The 19,663-nt window shown below is 36.4% G+C and overlaps 1 protein-coding gene across 4 annotated transcripts in view; it reads right to left on the bottom strand.

Annotated features, from left to right (window-relative positions):
- Positions 1-19,663, bottom strand: part of PTPN13 (protein tyrosine phosphatase non-receptor type 13) — a 77,309-nt gene that overhangs the window by 4,468 nt on the left and 53,178 nt on the right. For 2 of the 4 annotated variants that reach the window (XM_053461723.1, XM_053461721.1), the window contains 25 exons: positions 19,516-19,572; positions 16,738-16,827; positions 16,179-16,286; positions 15,546-15,677; positions 14,804-15,255; positions 14,339-14,482; positions 12,566-12,659; positions 11,794-11,879; positions 10,906-11,059; positions 10,263-10,477; positions 9,662-9,760; positions 8,583-8,956; positions 8,219-8,378; positions 7,240-7,398; positions 6,881-7,052; positions 6,581-6,791; positions 6,048-6,118; positions 5,688-5,749; positions 4,821-4,976; positions 3,953-4,100; positions 3,317-3,460; positions 2,893-2,975; positions 2,334-2,383; positions 1,982-2,073; positions 595-743 (listed from right to left, as the gene is read on the bottom strand). In XM_053461723.1, the coding sequence (XP_053317698.1) occupies positions 595-743; positions 1,982-2,073; positions 2,334-2,383; positions 2,893-2,975; positions 3,317-3,460; positions 3,953-4,100; positions 4,821-4,976; positions 5,688-5,749; positions 6,048-6,118; positions 6,581-6,791; positions 6,881-7,052; positions 7,240-7,398; positions 8,219-8,378; positions 8,583-8,956; positions 9,662-9,760; positions 10,263-10,477; positions 10,906-11,059; positions 11,794-11,879; positions 12,566-12,659; positions 14,339-14,482; positions 14,804-15,255; positions 15,546-15,677; positions 16,179-16,286; positions 16,738-16,827; positions 19,516-19,572 (3,662 nt within the window). The remainder of the gene's footprint in view (positions 1-594; positions 744-1,981; positions 2,074-2,333; positions 2,384-2,892; positions 2,976-3,316; positions 3,461-3,952; positions 4,101-4,820; positions 4,977-5,687; positions 5,750-6,047; positions 6,119-6,580; positions 6,792-6,880; positions 7,053-7,239; positions 7,399-8,218; positions 8,379-8,582; positions 8,957-9,661; positions 9,761-10,262; positions 10,478-10,905; positions 11,060-11,793; positions 11,880-12,565; positions 12,660-14,338; positions 14,483-14,803; positions 15,256-15,545; positions 15,678-16,178; positions 16,287-16,737; positions 16,828-19,515; positions 19,573-19,663) is intronic. The other 2 variants (XM_053461722.1, XM_053461724.1) reach the window with 2 other exon arrangements.

Genomic DNA, 19,663 nt, shown 5'->3' with positions numbered 1-19,663 from the left:
TAAATAGGGAAATAGATAATGATGGCAGAAAAGAACTATTATGAATTTTTTGGATCACTTCTTATATAGCTTCCTCAGTGACCTATAGAATTGCGTAAATAGGTTGCCATTGCTTCTATCAGGGATTTAACAATGAACACACAACAAAGCTGGTGGCAGTTTCTTCCAAAGATGAGCCTGAGGCAGCGTTATACGCATAAGGTACAGAATAGCATCACAGAGTAACCTCAATCAACTCTGTTTGCAGCAATGGCCCGAGTAAAAATCAAAGATAAATTGAGAGACTACCCTTAATGATAATTATTTGAGTGTAAATATCGATATTTCCTTCCCTTGAAAATACCTTCAAATGTGCCGAAACTTACCACTCTTTCTCTTAAAAGACCTGTCTGCCTGGGATGGTATATGTAATTCCAAAACGATCTCAGAATGTTAATTGAATATTACCAAACAACATATTAATAAATAAAAATTCTAATTCTGAGAATTAAATGTGAATAAAGCATGGCTTCGTGAAAGGTTTGCTGTTTTTCTGTTCTACACCTGGATATGTGCATAGCATTGAAATACACTGATCATTTTAGATTCATTTACCTCAAATTCCTTCAAGGGCCTTCCTTGATCAATCATGCTATGAATCTGACATATGATTTGATTTAGGCTGGATCCGCTATACCTGCCCGAGGGATGTACTTTCACATATGGTAGGGAGGAAAGCTCTGCATTTGTCACGTTGAAATAATCTGTAATGGAATAAAAATCAATAAACTTTGAAATTGCAAACATATTAAATTCATACGCCTCCATGGACCAATCTAAAATTTTGTATACTTGAATTTTTAAAAAAAAAATGAATCGCACATAGTGTATTTTGATATATGCCTTCATATGTACCATTTGGGATCCACGTCAATGGTTCTGACAGCTATATTTATAGCATGAAGTCATCTAAAGCGCTACAACTAAATTTGTCATTACTGCATCACTCTTTAATAAAAGCTTCTAATGGCTTAACTTACTATCAATCAAGCCGTAACTCTCAGATGGACCACTGTTCATTTTGAGAAAATTAGACAAAATACACAATCTCCAGCCAAGGTTATCATGTAAAACATGTATGCCGATTTCAGATCTCACGGACAGTAGAACCACCAAACAACAACTTCGGAAACGTTGGATACAATAAAAGATGTTAAATAGTCAGATGACCTATGTGCCAAATCCTCAGATGATGTCAGGGGTGGGCCTAAGTTTAGTTGCACCTGTGTGCAGTACTTCCTCAGTTCCCCCTGTAACTAAAACACGCACATATGAACCCCTACCTCCAACACCATACCTTTACACATACACGTTACACCATTCCCTCATTTATCTCGCACCACTTACCCAAGGCTCTCCACTGACACTCATATATGCTGACACATATGCCGATATACACACATGCTAACACAATACACAAACACACACACACATGCTAACATACAATAACATACACTGTTTCTACATAGTTGACCCCCATAAACATGCAAAAAAGACCATTATTAGAAAACACAGGAACAATGTGGCACAATGGTAATAGTATTCAAATAGTTATCCAAAAGCAGAAATGCATGGCCCATATACATAAATGGGAACAAACACACACACATATACACACACATGCTAACACCAAACACATACTTTCATTCCATTCATCACTGCAGCCCTTGTAGCTTTCCCACCCTCCCTCTTTCCTCATGTGGAGCCCGAACTTCACTGCAGCTTGCACTCTCAGTGGGAGCTGCTCCGTTGCTCCCATCTACAGCTCTGCTACGTTACATGTCCCTGTCGGGTGACCTGGTTACCAAGGCGCCTGGGTGACGTTCGCTCACAGAACCTGCCTCAGCACTCTTGTGTATGATATGACTTGATGGTATGAAAGTAATTTGTGGTTCAGCTCCAACCACTACGTTCACAAGAAGATCATGCACTGCAACTTTACCAGAGAGCTCTTGGGACCTCATGGTTAGATCATCACTTCCCCATGTTATATCATCCTCATCTGTTTTCTCCAAGTGTGTTTTTCCTGGTGATCTGGGAAATCAGATAGTGTTGTGTGCAGGGAGATGAGGGGTGGACAAAGAGTGGCAGAGGGAGAGAGAAGAAAGATAGTGAGAACAAATGCATGTAATTTCAATCACTGCAACATACACTAGTGCTGTAACATATCTATCAATCCTCATGACTTGTTTTGTTTAGAAAATATATATTTTTATTCAAAAGGCATAGGCATGGATGCCACAAATACTTGATGTCACCGATGACCCTAACTGGTTTTACATGTATATGCATACCTTCCATGTGTCTCACTACTGCAGGACGCAATGCCATTAACTTTTGTTGCCTATAATATTTAAAGGAAAACATTATTAAAAACGGCAGACTGTAATGGTATAGATTGCATATGTAACGTATTTCTTCACCACATCTGTAAAGTTCATCCCCAGAGACTGTTTTGCAAATACTATGGGGGTTAAGTCATTAAACCCACACAGCAACCAATGTGATGGTGGATTTGGCAGACACATTGACAAAACAACCTTTCAAGCTTTTCACAGAATTTGCTTGTTGCATTGAAACCAGTGTTTTCACTAACAAAAAGGAAAGACCTGGAAATAATTACACATATATTTAGGTATATTTTACAGTTGAATGAGTTAAAGTGCTTTCTGCATTAAGTTGTTAAAATCTGTATGCATATATTATCTAATTCAGTTTCTCTTTACATGGCTTTGGAACCCTACTTTATAGTTCTAGTAAATAGTACGAACAGTCACAACACAATAAGCTGTAACCCATTGGTATTCTAGTGATTCCTATCTGGAATATATGTGTGAAGACATGTTTTGTTACCTCAGGAGAGTCATCAGGTAACGAAGAACCATCACAGTCTGTGTCCTCTGCCTTCTCAAATGACAGTTCATCATTTGGTACCTCTGTAAAACAGGGATGAAAATATTAATATGTAATTCTCCTAGAATATGAAAATTATATAAAAAAATGAAGGAAAAAAATCTTCAGGGTACCTTAAGCATGTGTATGTCATTAACAATGTCATTAACAATGGAAGCTCTTTTAGCGATGAAGGTTAAAATATGAGGAAATGTTATCGGCAGACACAGTAGACACCTCTGAGAAGTGTAATATACTCGGTAAATAAACCTGGTATAATAGTTAAATTCAGAGGGGTTTTGTCCCACTGTGGTTTAAATCCAATGTGATTCCAATGTACCATCAGCAGTTTTTCATTCACATTTTTAACATGGGTGTTTTGTACCTGATACAGGCTCCTCTATCAGTGCATTCTGCCTTTTTAGTTGCAGGAGGTTCTGTGTTTCTTCATGGACAACATCAAGAAGAGACTGGATGACATCATTCTGATCATCTTCGTCATCCCCATAGTTTTGACTGGTTTCAGGATCTGAAGAAAATACCAATTCAATATAGGAGCAACTCAACAAACGGATTTACAGTTCTATCTGTATTTGAAGGTGGTATCTTTTATTGGACAAACACAGATCTTTTTGCGTCACTGATGCTTTTAGGACTTCAGAGGTCACTTCTTTAATTTCCATCTGACCTCTGAGGTCCTGAAAGCCTATGTGACTCTGCTTATTTCTGTATGCCCAACAAAAGGTAACACTTTGGACTAAAGGCTTTCTATGTGGCGATATACAATTTTATGTCGAATTGTTACAGCTACAGAAGGCCGCATTTATAGTAAAATAAAATAAAAAAACGAAGACGTTATGCAATGCAGAAAGAAATTGAGTAACTAAATATGACAAAAACGAAACTGGCATTTCTCTACTAATAATAACTGAGGATTGGCAGTAATTTTGTCTTCCAGCACTCTGCTCACTAAATATGTATGTGTGTGTGCATACATTAAACAGGCAAGATGCATACGTACCTAAATTTCCATTACAATGTTTAACACTAGATGTAATATCCTTTGGCATGGCTTCTCGTGCCACATCCATCTGCACAAATCCCTTTGCATTGCGAATAGTTGACACAGCTTTAGAGTGTGTGGCACCTATCATACTTTCTCCATTTACCTAACAAAACAATACAGACGGTCAATATTAGTATAACAATGTAAATACCAAAAATAAAAGCAAAGAATGTTTTTCTGAAAAAGACACAGAAACCATCAGAACTACTTAGAACACCTGGTAATTAGTCACACTACAGGTACTGAGCTCCTAGTTTTTAGTTGGATATATGATAAATCGCTATTTGAGTGGGAAATACTCTGCAAAATGCGGTTGTCCAGGAATCAAACGTAAGTATTTTGAAATATGTTTTTAGAAGAGTTTTACGAATATACTGATTTATGGTTAGCCCCGAGTAGCCATACAGCCACTGGCTTCGGGTACCTATTGAAACATTTTTAAAACTAGTCAACAAGGAAACACATACATTTTGGTTTAAGTTCCCAAAGCTTTGCCTCAAAAAAAGCAGCATTTTATTTCATATGCACAAAAAAGCACTATAAACGTTTTTATGCTGTGCTCAATTATTTTCTCATAGTCCTAATCCTGAAAAGGTTAATGAAAAAAAATAATTTTTCATTAGAACTTCTTTTAGTGATTAAGCTGGGAAGGTAATATTGTTAGCAGAATCTCAAGTGAACGTAAAGCAGATAAGGGATTTCAGATGAATTGTTGTTTTTTTTTAATTGACTCATTTGTTTGAGAGTCACAGTCCTTTAATAAAAGTTTAAGAGCTACAAACTGTTGAGTGGGATGAAGAAGTATTAAAAAATGTTGTGTTACCTGAAGCAATCTGTCTCCAACCTGTAAACTCCCCTCTATGGCAGCTACACTCCCGGGACTGATGGACTTCACAAATATACCATATTCTCCTCCTACTAAGGAAAATCCCAATTCTCCAGAGACAGGCTTTTCCAAAACCACTTGAACTACTCCTGCCTTTAGGAGCACATAGAAAAATATCTTTTAGAACATGTATTTTTTGTTACTTTCTACTTCATGGGGATTATACAAGTAATTTCTTTGCATATAGGAAGCTGTTCCATAAAACTAATGCCTGTATCCCTATCCTGGCTTAACATTTAATGGCTACATTATAGCATTACATGTTAAGGGATCGATTCAGTGCATACCTTTCCCATATATAGAGTTTTTTTTATTGGATCTCTCTGATTTATGTGTTATAATATGTTTATTGAATATGCAACCACAACATGGCTGAACAGGAATTAAGTTTACACAAATATTCTTCACCAAAATTTTGACCTGCAATATTTTCCTCTTGAAACATTTGGAAATCTCCAGGTTTAAAACACACAAAGTGCTAAAAAACGTTGGCAACAACCTGGTGAAAGTTGCAACTGTTCTATACCAGCTGTGCAATGTTAATTACATCACATTTTGTACACTGAAAGAATTTTATTTTACTTTTGATTGGTATGTGACATCATCAGGTCCACTTTAAAATAGAAGAAAAAGAAATCATGACAACTATGTTAAGTGTAGGTGTAGGAAATAGTATTATTCTACAGTGATACAGTTCCTTTTTAAATCTTTTGAAGTTCTAGCTATGAGGCCTACAAACTCCAAGCTCAATATAAAGTCCTGGGTGATTAATGTACAGGTCAAATAGTTTCATGATATAATTACCTCTGAAATGCAAACATCAGATAGATCCTCCACCCGATTTAAACGTTCACCGCAAAGATAACCTATACGCAACAAAATGATTGATTTAATTAATAAATACAGTAAGATTACTTAGTTTAAAAAAAACAAACGCATGCTACTAACACAATCTACAGTAATTATTTTACAAAAAGTCAAACTGGCTCCTAAATTCAACACAGATTTGCCCAGACATACAGTATTATAAGCATAATTAATATATGGTATTTCAGTCCCTACGTCCCTAGTTTATTTCAGTGGTGAAACAGTCCTGCCAACGCGGCAACCCATAATAATAATAATAATAGTAATAATAATAATAATGATGATGCCACATGCTACCGTTTATTTTTGTAGAAACTGCGCTTGAACTGAATATGTCTTTGTTAGCAGGAACAACCGGGTTTCCATCTCTGTAAGAAAAAAGCAATGAAAGAAATACATATTAATTAAGTTGATGTAAAATATTTAACACATTTAAAAAAAAATACTACTACTGCTGCACCTCAACATAAACATTAAAAAAATATATATTAATAAACACGTACAAAGTAACTGGGCTGTAAAAGGGTCAAAGAGAAGTGTTCGTAGAGCAACGTGCAAGGAAGATGAGCCTGGCAATACTCGTATGATGGTTGCACCAATTACATTGGGGAGACTGTCAAATGAATGTCAACATTGGTGGGGGGGATACCTTTTAGAAATAGTGCAGACATACAATTAAAACAGAGGTAATGCAATCAGTGTCATGATCAAAGAGGGACAAAGAGGGAAATTAGGGGAGGAAAGGTAGACCTGAGTGTCATCAGATTACAGGTGGTACTGAAAGCCAAATAACACGCAGAAAAGATCACAGAGTGTATATAAAATTATACCTTGTGGCTTTTAAGGTAACAGTAGGTACAGAAGATTCCAGGGCTCTCCTTGCCTCATCTAGAGTCATGTTTAATGTGCTGATCCCATTAATGTAGTGCAGAATGTCTAGTGGTTTTAAGCTTCCTTCTTGATCTCCTACAGAGCCTGGCTTGATATTTTCTATGTAAATAACCTGAGAAAGGCTATCAGGACCTCCTGATAAACACAGACCTGTGAAAAAAACAATCACAGATATCAGAACATTGTGCATGTAGAGTAAGGGAAGACAACAAAAAAAAAACTGTTTAGTTGCATCTTACCCAGATCTCCTTTGCTGGATGTCAGAGTAATGTCAGGCAGTAGTTGAGATGGCACTTGAGGTTTGGGGATGTCAAGGACACGGCCAAGAATGAGGCGAACGGTCTTTGGGGCTGCTCTCAGTAACTGCACGGCTTCCGTGTGAGTCATGTTGGTGACATCTACATTGTTCACCTGTGATAACAAGGTATGTAGAAAAAAAGGTGTGAGGGTGTAAATAGGCCGAAAGTAGGAGCACGTGATAGTGAGAATCAAGGAAAAGAGTGAGAAAATCAACATGCATGCAATCTAGATAATAAAAACATGTAAAAGGGAGGAAAAGCGGATAGCTAAGCCAAATGTTGTAACAGGTTAAACTTACTTTGATAAGCCTGTCTCCGGGTTGTAGCCGTCCATCACTTTTGGCAGGATCTTGAATAATGTCATGGACATAGCAGCCAAGACTATCATTGGCTTTAGTCACAGTGAAACCAAGGCTTCCCTTTGCAGATTTAGTCAGTGTGACATGAAGCTCCACTTCCTAGACACGTAGATCAAAAGAAACATTTATGGAGCAATCACATTTTCCCCCATACACTCTCCAGAGAGGCTCTTTGTATTTATGCTGTGCCAGAATAATTCTTAAAGTGTAGGGCATCCCAATATTTTCATGTTGTACAGTGTATACTCTTAAATGAAAACAAAAATGCCAGCAGATAACAAACCCGTGCATATAATCTGCCTCATTAAAACACAAGAAACTTTTGTACTAAGGTGATCCTTGAACAAATTCCTTGCATTAGCCTCAACAGCATTATGTCACTTGACGGATTCACAGGACTTTCTGAAGGTCATGTAGAAGATGTCATCTTACACTGTTAAACTCTCGATGCATTAGTAAGTTAATGTAAACCTTATTATCTGTTCCAAGTCGAAATTACAACAGATGTTCCCTCACTATTTTCCATACCAAAGAACAAAACATTTTAAAAAAGAAGAACATAGTGACAGTTTATTTAGAATGTCACTTTATTTGTCAGCACATATAGAGATTAAAAGTTTTCTTGTAAACAAAGAGTTTCATGATTTTATGCCTATGCTGGGTGAAGGAACAGGGCTCTAAATACGGTAACAAAATAAGGTTGTGAACATGCATGTGCACACCACTGTTTAGTTACATGTGTACTAAATTCTTGTGGTAAACAATATATAATGTTGATTTTCTAGCACACAGCCTGTAAAATGTTACACCACACATTCAGGAGGAGAATAAAGTCATGCCCTAGTTCACTGTCACAAAGCATACAGAGTGGTTGTAACTGAGCAATTATAGGCATTACTCAGTTCATATATGAACTTACTGGTTCAAAATCCTCAAGGTCTTTCAAATCTAAACTTTTCATGGATAACATGTCCTCTTGGGTTGGTTTTGGCTCACAGTAAGCTTCTGAAAGTATGATTTGAGGTACAGTTCCACTATTTGTTGGTGTCATATCAAAAGGAACCGGAGACGGAGGGTTGCTGTGGGTTAATAAAATCATGATGATGCTTAAAAAATGTTTGCTAAAGGTCACACACAAGTTTCAATCACAGTGAGCACAGAAAAGACAATTCAAGCAATCGTATATTTAAAAACAGGCAGGGGAAACATTGTAAAAACACTGATCAGTCCTAAGGCGAAATGGCAATAGTAGTTTCCATGACAAAACACTTATTAGTCCTCACCTGTCTTCAAATTCTGGCTTGCTGGGCGATTCTTGTGGTGTGTAAAAGCTAGTACGGATGGACTCTTCCTGGATTCCTGGAGTTTCACGCTGACCATCCTGAGGTGGAACCATCATGCTACTTGGTGTCCGGTAAAGCGATGGATTCCATGCAGATACTGGCCTTTCATCTGGCACGGGTACAAAGTCTTCTTCACCTGTCTCACTGCTGTCACTATAGCTATCCCTTCGAGAAGGATTCTTTGGCCTCCTAAAGTTTCTGTCTGTGGTGTCTTCATTTTCATCTGAGCTGTCATCATGCTTTGGTGACTGAGGACATTCTGTTATGAGCCGACTTGCCTCAGGGAAGGACTGCTGTGGAGAATTTAATGGTGCCTACAAGAATTATAAGTCTATATATTAATAATGTTACTATTACCAAAATTCTACAAATTGGTGCGCTAGGAAACAAAACCGGACATGCACTTCCAAAGATGAAAAACATCTTTTGTTGTGGGATCATTACCTATGGTTACATGACAGTTTTGTATAAAGACAATTCTGTTGAAAAACGGTAAAATGTGGAGCATTAGCTGTAACATTACATTGTTTACTATGGTGATTACACTTTTACTTTTAATATTTTGCACCCATTTATTTTAAAGTGTATGCACTCTAAATTAATCAGTCATCATGTGCTTTCTCTGGCCCAGCTATGACTGGCTAGTTGAAGACCCAATTCATAAAACAAACACAAAAACAGGGAAATAAAGATCTTGAACCAATTAATATTTTTGCAACACAATTTTCTCATCCGAAAAGAAGTCTGCAAATAAAAAGGTGTCCAATCACGCCATCAAAAGCGGGTCATATACGGTTATGCTTAAAAGTTTGCTTATTTTTGTAATGCACATTTAGGAAAAATGGTAAAAGGACTAATTGCACATGTAGTTTCTACCATTCAGTATAATACTGTAGATGCAAGATAAGTGTCTGGGGGCTTAGGTATTGTGTAATAGTATTTACTATATTTAATACTACATTAAATACAAAAATATAATACATATAGTAAATAAATAATGACACAGCATGTTTCCTTACCCCTATCAAAGGGTTGATATCCGGTAAAACTCCTACGGGGGGCCTGCACATCAATAGGGTAACTTCTGGTGATGTACCTCTCAAATTTGAAATCACCTCCTAGAATAAAATAACAAAACACATCTAGATATTATCTTAACACAATATATAATTACAGTCATGGAAGTTAGGACTATCAAATGGAATTTTAGTTGTGTGTTGTGTGAAACAGCTATTGAATTGAAAACGCAGTGCAGTCCTAGGGATTCAGCTAAGATTAGATTAGCTAGGACTCGCCAAACTTTTGGCTGGGGCTAAGCAATATTTGGCCATATAGTTTGATGGAATCCTCAATATTTGTGGCGTGTTTTTTTTAATGGTTTTTGCTGGGTGTGCGGTGAATTCTTGCTTTGCTTTGTGTACTTATTGGTCATTATTATTCTAGCAGCAACCCAGAAATCTGAATGTTGGCTTCACGCTCCTCTCTAAGTATATAATTTATTTTTGTATTTGGGTAAAGTTATAATTTAATATGCATTCATACTTGGTGAATATGTATAGAAATTACAGTGAATGTGTCCTAAAAGACCCTTTTGGAGAATCAAACACTTGTGCTTTTTACCTGTTGAGATATTCCATTCAGCGTGGCTCCGTTGACCTTCAGAATCACATCCCCTACATTTATTTTGCCACTTTCCGAAGCAGGCTGCCCAGGGAAGAGCTTCTTGACCCGCACTAAGCTAGATACAGCCTGTCCTGGAATAAGGAGCTCTTCTCGGGAAAAGCTAAAACCCAGGCCAGAACTATTTTTCAACAATTTGACTTCAAATGTATTTTCTGAAAGAAAGTTCAAGAACAAATACAATTGATGTGACACCGCTAAATTCCAAAATAAAATGCTTAGTAGAGCTGTCTAGGTGATGTTCTATCTACCATTCTACCACTAACAAACACAGAAGCCTTAAAAGACAATAACATGATGTTTAGGCCACGGGGTTTAAGTATTGTTGGGTTTTCCAATCCGAATTGGAGCAATGAAAAACTAGAGTATTAGTTATTTTAAAGAACCAGTAACTTTTTTAAATAATGCTATTGTCTCTACCTGGTCTATGAGACTGATAACAGGTATTAGCATATCATGTATGTTCATACCAGACAGTGTGTCCAGTGATTTACACAGGCTTCATTAAATATAAAGGAACCAACATATTTGTCTGCTGTAATCGTGACATTTTCTTTCAAACACACAGCTGATTGACACATACCTTCTGTTACAAAGCTATAGTCTGAGATTAGATTTGGCTTCGTATCTTGTGGTCTGTCTGTCTCCGTTTGATTTGGAGGAGTGCACTGAGGAGTAACTGGAGCATGGACAACAGTAGCCGGCAGATGACCCTTTTCTAGAAGTAGAGTTACTACCTGCAGTAAAAGAGGGGAAAATGACCAACTAAAATGTGAACTCCATAACTAAAGAGCTGAAATGCAGACTCTGACAGGTCCACATATGCTCATCAAAGGAGATCCTGGAGTTATAGTTGTCCATAAAGTCTTTTGAAGTTGAGCAGATGAATTACTTCTTTGCATTGACCAATCTGCAGAATTGGAGCTCTCTATTAGTTTATGATGTAAAATTCTGGTCCCAGCCCCATTCATAAACCATGCCAGAGAATGTGATTTTTTTTTATTGTTGTTTAGTCCTTTTGCACATTATCTTCGTTTTTAGTCCTCTGGGGGTTAAGTAATTCTATTGCTTGGTACAACATTAGGTGGTATCTGATTAATACTGAGATGTGAAAACACAGTTATTACATTTTATGTAGCACTATTAAAAGGTTCATTTCTAGTAGAAATTATATTGTAAATATTTTCATCTTAAAAGCATAGCAGATAGGGGAGTATGCTCAAAGAAGTTTAATTCTACCAGTAAAATTATATAATGAGTTATACCATAGTAATGTTACATTGAGTGAAAAGTTTTGTTAGTACTTTATTATCCTAGGCTTATTTGCAGACATTACCAGGAGATGGCAGTAAGAGAGAAGCAGACGCATAGATAATGTTGGCTCTACTAACTAAAGAAAGCATTTTTACATGTTTCTAATAGTGTCCTTCGTTCAGTAGAAGACTCTTATGAGTGTTTCTCAGATTCATACCTGTCCTGTATTTCTCAATGCCTCCACAGCTTGCTTATGAGTAGCTCCTTCCAGACTTGTTCCATTAACAGAAAGGACACGGTCACCTTAGATAAGAAGAATAGAAACAATAAGCACTCTAGGTAGCAAAGATATTCACACAATGGGTACAGCAGATCTCCATCCTAATGTATATCAAGATCCAGTATAATGGACATATTTTTAACATATATCTTTACTTTCATTAAGACATCAGCTCTGTTATTTTCTGTTGTACAGCAGGGAGCGCCGCCTTCTTGTTCCACTATCACGTGTTCCATACCGATGCCTCTTCTCTAAGGTGTTTTCTATAACTGCTTAACACAGCTGTAAATCATTCTAGAACTACGGCATGTGCGGCCATCTAAACCATGCCGAGTCCAGGCGTACGTGACAAATTTCGACAAACTTCAATGAGCGATAATTGAACATTTGCAAGAAATTCCTTTGTCTTTGCTGGGTGTTACAGTTAGGTAAGCCAACTTAAAAAAAGATACATTTAAAAACTTATTAAGAAAGATTGTTTTTAGTGCTTGGTTTAATTATCATTTTAGTTCAGTTGTGACAAATTCCTATTTTACAAAATGCTGCACAAAAAAAATGCAAGACAATGCTAATCAAGATATTCTCAATTATGACTATATGGGAAACTGCAAAATCTTTCCATCTGTTCAGAAACCTAGGTAAATGTTTTAGTAAGTATAAAAGCTTGTATTTCTATAAAATCTTATAAGATAAAATACTACAATCCTACCCTTTTGAATTCGTCCATCAGCCTCAGCTGTGCCATTTGGTATTACTGCCTTTACGTATATGCCACCATGCTTTACACTTGTATTTACCCCACCCTGAAAGAAAACACCAGGAAAAACAAAACAATTAGCTACAACCTATTAAAAAAAGGATTACAGCATTGAATAGCTCAAAATTCTACAGTACATCTCCCAAAGAATTACATTAAGTTTATTCCTTTATATGGGTTTACAAATAATCTATACAACCATATCCACATGAAACGCCAACATTCCTGAAAAAAACTTAATAGTTGTTTGGACATCTAACTCAACTCCAGAGTAGGTGGAACGGAGCATGTTTTGCCTAACAATTTACAAAGCAAGAAACAAATATGAATTGGCTTTAATGCACGGCATGGAAGCCAACAAACTGTGGTAACAGAAAGACTGTTTAACACTCAAGCTTATGTACCTTAGAAACTCAGAAAGAAAACAAACATCATAAGCCTCCTGACTGCCATTCACTTTGGTTTCTATTTACTAAAGGAGAAGTTGACAAATGAGTTTAAAGTTTCAACTTCCTAAATTCACTATGAATTGTAATGGTCCATTTGCATGGACTAATTCCCTACAAGAAGGCCTCAACTAGATCAATCAAAGCTATCCTAGAAGCAAAAGCCCATTGGGTATGGACCTTCACAACATGGGGTAGACTTCTTGGAGGAAGGCTAGTAAAGTCCTGGGGCTCCAAAGTCTGTTTGCTCTCCAAACCTCCCCTGGCCTTCTGGCCTGGGAAGGAAAGGAAATTGTTGTGACCCTCACTGAGCACCTCTAGCAAGGAACAAAAATATAAATTATATATAAAAAAAACATATTTCCCATAGGTATTCACCCTGTGCTGCAACTGTTTCTTGTGTAAATTAAAAAAAAAAACATCTAGAACTGTAGATCCAACTAAGCATTTAATTATATTAAAGGTGGCCCTTGGTAACTTTGGATTTCCAACTGATCTTGACAAACCGTGACTCTGCATCGTTAGTTAATAAAGCATATGATAATGTAACATATTTAAGGTATAAAATATCCAAACAAAACAGGTTCTCTAACATCACCCAAACTGTTATAAATATTTTGTGTAGTCTTGATTATTTTGCATACTTTTTTCAACATATAATAAAGCACTTGTGGTTTAAAATATAGACTCTAAACCCTGTTTAATAAATGGCGGTAATGTATAAAGTATCTCGTCAACATAGCAATCAGTGAATGTCCGGTATTCTGACCAACACATAGCCCCATTAACTAAAAAACTAATAGCGTCAATGATCAAACAATTCACTTTATAAATTACTGTAATACACAGGCCAGGACAACAGTTAGTGTCTTGCTTTATGTACGGAAAACAAAACAAAAAGAATTAACCCCTTAATGACAAAGCCCTTACATGTACAGGCTCAAAATGCATTGTTTTCAATGGGTTTAGGGACCGCCCATTGTCCTTAAGGGGTTAAAAAAACTCCCCTAGGTGAAATATGTGAACAAATATACAGTATTTAGTACATAGTAACCAGTTTCTAAAATAATCCATTTGTACCATTTTATGCTTAATTAAGGAGCAGATACAATACTAAAACTCAAACCATAAGCTATTCATAAAAGATAAAACCACAGATCAGAATAAAAGGCTAAGACCAAAATAAACACTGAAGCAATGCATCATCTCACAAATATATATGCATTGAATGACATGCATGCAGGAGAAAAAGAAAAAAAGGAGAAAACAATCTCAAAACCTTGTCAAACAGTACCGTGACACTTATTCCCAAGCTGTCATCTTTCTTGGTTAGCACCACAGTGTAGACCTCTCCTGGCTTTAGTGGTGTTGTCGGGAGCTTGTTACTATTTAATGTCTGCGGTTGACTCTCTGAAATATATTCCTTTTGTAAAAGACACAAGAAAGATTGTGTTATGTCACAAATGATTTAGGGATTTCAGTAGAAGACATTAGGTCCTACCAGAATACGACTCTCTGATTGCCAAATACCATCCTTTAATGCCAGGTGAAATTGGCAAATCAGAATGCTCCAAAATGTCTTATATATACGCACACATATATAAACATATATATATGTATATATGCACCTATATACATATATACATACATGTATTTGTTTTAATAGCACATAATACAGGAATACAATTGCCAATGTCACATTAATTGTAGGAATGTATGGAATTACTCTACAAAGGACTTGCACCTTTTTGGTCTTCTGCTCATGGCTACTTGAATATGTTGCCTCATCCATGTCAGAGTCACCCCTGTCTGAATAATCGGTGGATTCTTTCAAACCAGGTCTCTTCCCCTTTGCTGTACCGTTATCGGACGGAGTCCTCTTTTTGTCTCCAACTCTAGAACTGTCTGATAATACGTTTCTGGCATTGTGTGACTGAGGTTGTACATTGTCCCTCAATGGGTTATTGATGTTTAAGCCATTGATGTGGCTGTTAGAGAGACTCGCACTTTCTGTACGAGAATCTTGCGAACTCAGGCTTCCTTCTCGTTTGCCAGACATCCCAAATAAGCTGCCAGAGATCAGTCTGGAGGGAGTTGAGGGACTTTGTATCCTGTTGTGTTCCTCTGATGAGGACTCTGGATCATTCTCTTTAACAGGAAATTGTCTCCAATTTTTTGATCCATTGAGAAGGTACCCTACAAAACACAACATACAAGACAAAAACCTATGTTGAATAATAAACATAATGCCACATTATTCAACTTAATGAGTTTTTTAAGTTTAAATGAATGAACTGCTGAAAGAGAATGAGAGACATAGACAGAAGAAGAAGTAAACAAAAGAAGTAAAGAAAAACAGAGTGAAGAGAGAGTAAGTGAGTGAGAGAAAGTGAGAGCATGAAGAAAGACAGAAGAGAAAGTAAAAAAGTAGGCATGAACGAGTGTGTATATGGAAGTGTAAGTATTTTAAGGTGCGGATGGAATACCTTTGGGAAGTTTTTCCTTTGGTTGTGAAACAAGTAGAGAGACCTCTTCAGGGGAACCCTGGAGAATGTCTAAGGCTGTCTGGTGACTGACACCCTCTAAGCTTATGCCATTCACAGATATCAAACGGTCACCTATGGGGAAAATGGAAGGATTGCAAAAATATGAGGAGTTCTAAGTTCTAAAAACACTTAATAGCTTTATTTTGGCAAACGTATTTTTTGTGTAACTTCTATATCTATACCTGGATATTCTCTCTACTCCAGATAATACCCCTTCGCATATGGTGCAATAAAATTTAACTCTATGTTGGATTATAATTCAATGATTATCAGAGGCTAGTATAAACATCTAAATAATGTTATTTATTTGCATATAGAATGGTATTTCAGATTAAGTCTGCTAAATGCATTATCAGTGCGCTTATTTGAATATATTATATATATATATACATCCAGTCTTTAAATGTCATCTGCATTTGTTCATCAGCCTGGGCGCAATCACAGGACTTTGCAAATAAATAGTTTATTTACTGAACCTTTTTGATCCACACCCCAGACCTTTTTTCAAAGAATTGATATTAATACATCTATCAGATATATATGCAGATTTATTGAAGTACTATCGCAGCAAACCTGGTTTTAGAAGTCCATCTACATCTGCCGGTCCTCCAGGGGTGATTGAGCTAATAAATATCCCCAGATCTAGTTTTCCTGATGCGTCTCCTCCCACGATGTGAAATCCTGAAATTAAACAACAGACCATCTTTACAATGCTGGATATAGATTTCCCACCACAACCATTTTTAATTGTCCTAAAAAAATTTATGTAGAGTTCTAACTTATTTTTAAAAACTAAAGCTGAAGCAACCTTGATTAAAATGTTAAGGGTGCCATTTTTTTTTATTAATTGCACTCCCCAGTATGTTAAGGAAATTTTCATATTTTTTAAGGTAACAAATGTGACTTCTGTGTCACATGCCAATGAAGTATTTCCTGAAAATTATTTTGGGGAAAGGACTGGGCATTCAGCAGTACTAGGAATGATATCTGTGTGGCAGCATTAAGTGGTTAATGTATTGCATTCAGGGGTGTTGGTAGAACAACACTTTAAAACTTTTGTATAAACCAAAAAAAAAAAATCAGATTTTTTTTTTTCCTTTTCAACAATCACTTGGTAAATAAAATCACTCACCAAGGTCATACTTGGGGTCTTTCTTCAGCTTCACCAATGTGATCTCAGGTTCAGGAGCTGACGGAGGGCCAATTTTGCTCTGCAGAGATTCTATACAAAAAAAGGGAGTTTTGGAATGCGGGAAACAGAAGGAGACTAACATTCTATCAATTTCTAGTTAATTAAGAACACCTTTTACCAAATTAGGTTTTTCTATCAGCAAACTAGTAAAATGTTTTTCCTATTATTACATATCCTTATTATACATGTCACAGAAAAAAAGTCTTAAATTGCAGGCCTGTTCTGCCAATCATAACAATAAGATCTTGGCTTGGCTTTCTGCGACTTGTTTGCTAATGAATGGTCTGAAGCGAGGTTGGAAAAAATACCATGTAGCCATGGTTGCCAAATTTTTACCGCTAGATCTTAATGTTTGTTGTTCTCATAAAGAGGTTAAATCAAATGCATACTTATGGCTCAAGCGTCCCATATATATAGGATGTGCAATAGTGGTCTATGTAACTTGTGTAAAGCGAATATTTTTGTATGAAATTTGCTCCTGCACAGTGAGTCAACAGTCATGTTTAACATTGAATGACTGCCTTTTCACATGTTTTTAATTTACTATAGTAAGTGTTGTAGTATAGGAATATATTTTATTTTCTTCAAATATATTAATTGTTGAAATATATGACCGCATCGCCACCTGGTGGATCGAAAGTATTTTTACCCCTCCATATCATCAAACGAAGATTCCTTGAGAACTCTTTTTCGCCAGTATGTATGCCACTGACCCAATATCAGTTAATCCACTGAATAATTCACTGGATTAATACACATTTTGTTAATACATATTGTTATATGTTTACTTAATTTCATTAATTCAGCTGAACTAATGAAATTGACATATAACAATTAAGCTTACACTTGTGAAAAGGTACTGCTTTACATCAGATGGAAATCATTAGAACAAAGGGAAAAGTAAATAATAAGTCTTTGTTACGTCAGCGAATATTTAAGAAACAAATAATAAACTTTTAAGTTTAAGCTGGTTGATTTTTAAAGTGACCTTGAAGAATCTTGTTTTCAGGCATATACATAGTTCTGTCATCCGTATTTTAATATTACCACTAATATATAAATTGCAGACATGTTAAACCTAAAACTCACTTTTTTGCATTTCTAAAAATCACACAGACAACTCAAAATACAGTTGATGGAAAAAGTATGTGAACCCTTTGTAATTCCCCAGATTTCTGCATATATTTTTTATTACATTTGATCTAATTTTTTTAGACAAGCACAATCTTCTTTAGTGCAGGGTGAAGAAATATGGATTTGAGCCTCTTTTGATCAGCAATAACCAAACATTTCCTTTAGTTGGCCAGGACCCTGATTGGGCCACTCCAGAAGCATATTTTCTCCTGCATTGGGTCGTTGTCCTGTTGCATCAAGGAGGATAGACAGCCTTTCATTCTTCTGCAGAATGTCTTGATAAACTTGGGAATACCTATTTTTGTGAAAGCAAGTTGTCTAGGCCCCAAGGCAACACATTAGCCCAAAACCATGATGTCCCCTCCACCATATTTTACATTAAAGATGATGTTTTAATGTTAGCGTGCTGTGCCTGTGTATTTGTGCCTTTCAAATAATTAAAGTTTGATTTCATCTGCAGTAGCTTCCTCTATGGTGTCCCCCCGTGATCATCAGATGCGTGCACCATTTTACTTAAGGTAGACTCATCAATAAATATGTGAGCATGTTCCAGATTTCTGTAAGTCTTCAGATGACACTATGATTCTTATTAACCTGGGCATTCTGTGCTTTGTCCTTGTAGTCATCTACGCAGGACATCCACTACTTGGGAAAGTAGCAACAGTGTAGAACTGTCACCATCTATAGACAGTTGTTCTTAATGTGGGCTGATGAACATCAAGGCTTTTAGAGATGCTCTGGCCAACACTTCTATTCTCACTTAATTGATTGGAATCCAAGTTAATGGACTCCAGACTCACATACTTTTCCCACCCTTACCGTGATTGTTTACCTGGTGTGTTCAATAAAGACACTAACATACAACTCTTTTTGCATTATTAGTTGAAGCAGACTATGTTGTCTATTGTTGTGGATAAAATAACGACAATAAATGCAGAAATACAGGTAATTCCATGGTGTTTGCATACTTTTCCTTGTAGTGTAAGCCACCATTCTGTTTCATCAATGCAGAGTAACATCAGTAAAGTTCCAGAAAAATCATATTTAGCCAATAAATGTTCTTTGGACCAACAGGAAGCACTGATCTAAGCACTCCTAGAATTTAGGTCATTGCAGCTACCAAAACTAAAAGTATTTGATATGTCCACACTGTGTTGAAGAAGAAGAAGAAGAACCTCTCTGCCTAGGCTGACTAAACCCTACATAATTGCATTGTTAAATCAGGGAGTTGAAATGTTCTACTCCCCTGCAATGTCCAGGAAACTTATAAGGGAAAGTGACATCTGCAATCTTAACTTTTTCTCACACAATCTGCATGATTATTCCACTCCACTGCTATCTATAGAATTAGAATGAAGGACACAGGATGGATGATTAGGACCAGGTTCTGCATCAGTCTAAACTCTCCTGAAAGAAGAATGAGCAGCTACTTTTCTAACAAATGACATTTAAAAGCAATTGCATTTAAAAGTATAAAGTACAAGCTACAATAATTTTTAACAAAATCATTTAGTTTTACTACGCGTTGCATCCATGACAGGTCAACACAAGTAATGCTACTTATGTGACACCCTGTTAACATACCGTTTCCTTTATAGAGCATGGGTGACGACGGAGTCCTAGGACTGTGCATGCTGACACCTGTAGAATAAAATAAATTTTTTCAGATTCCCCAAAGATTCTTACATTGCAATAGGTGATGGAAGTGTGGTTATGAATTGTACTGTATATG

Source organism: Spea bombifrons, chromosome 1, assembly GCF_027358695.1.
Source record: "Spea bombifrons isolate aSpeBom1 chromosome 1, aSpeBom1.2.pri, whole genome shotgun sequence".
NCBI lineage: Eukaryota > Metazoa > Chordata > Amphibia > Anura > Pelobatidae > Spea > Spea bombifrons.
The sequence above is the reverse complement of the archived record's forward strand: the minus strand, read 5'-3'. Positions and strand labels throughout refer to the sequence as shown.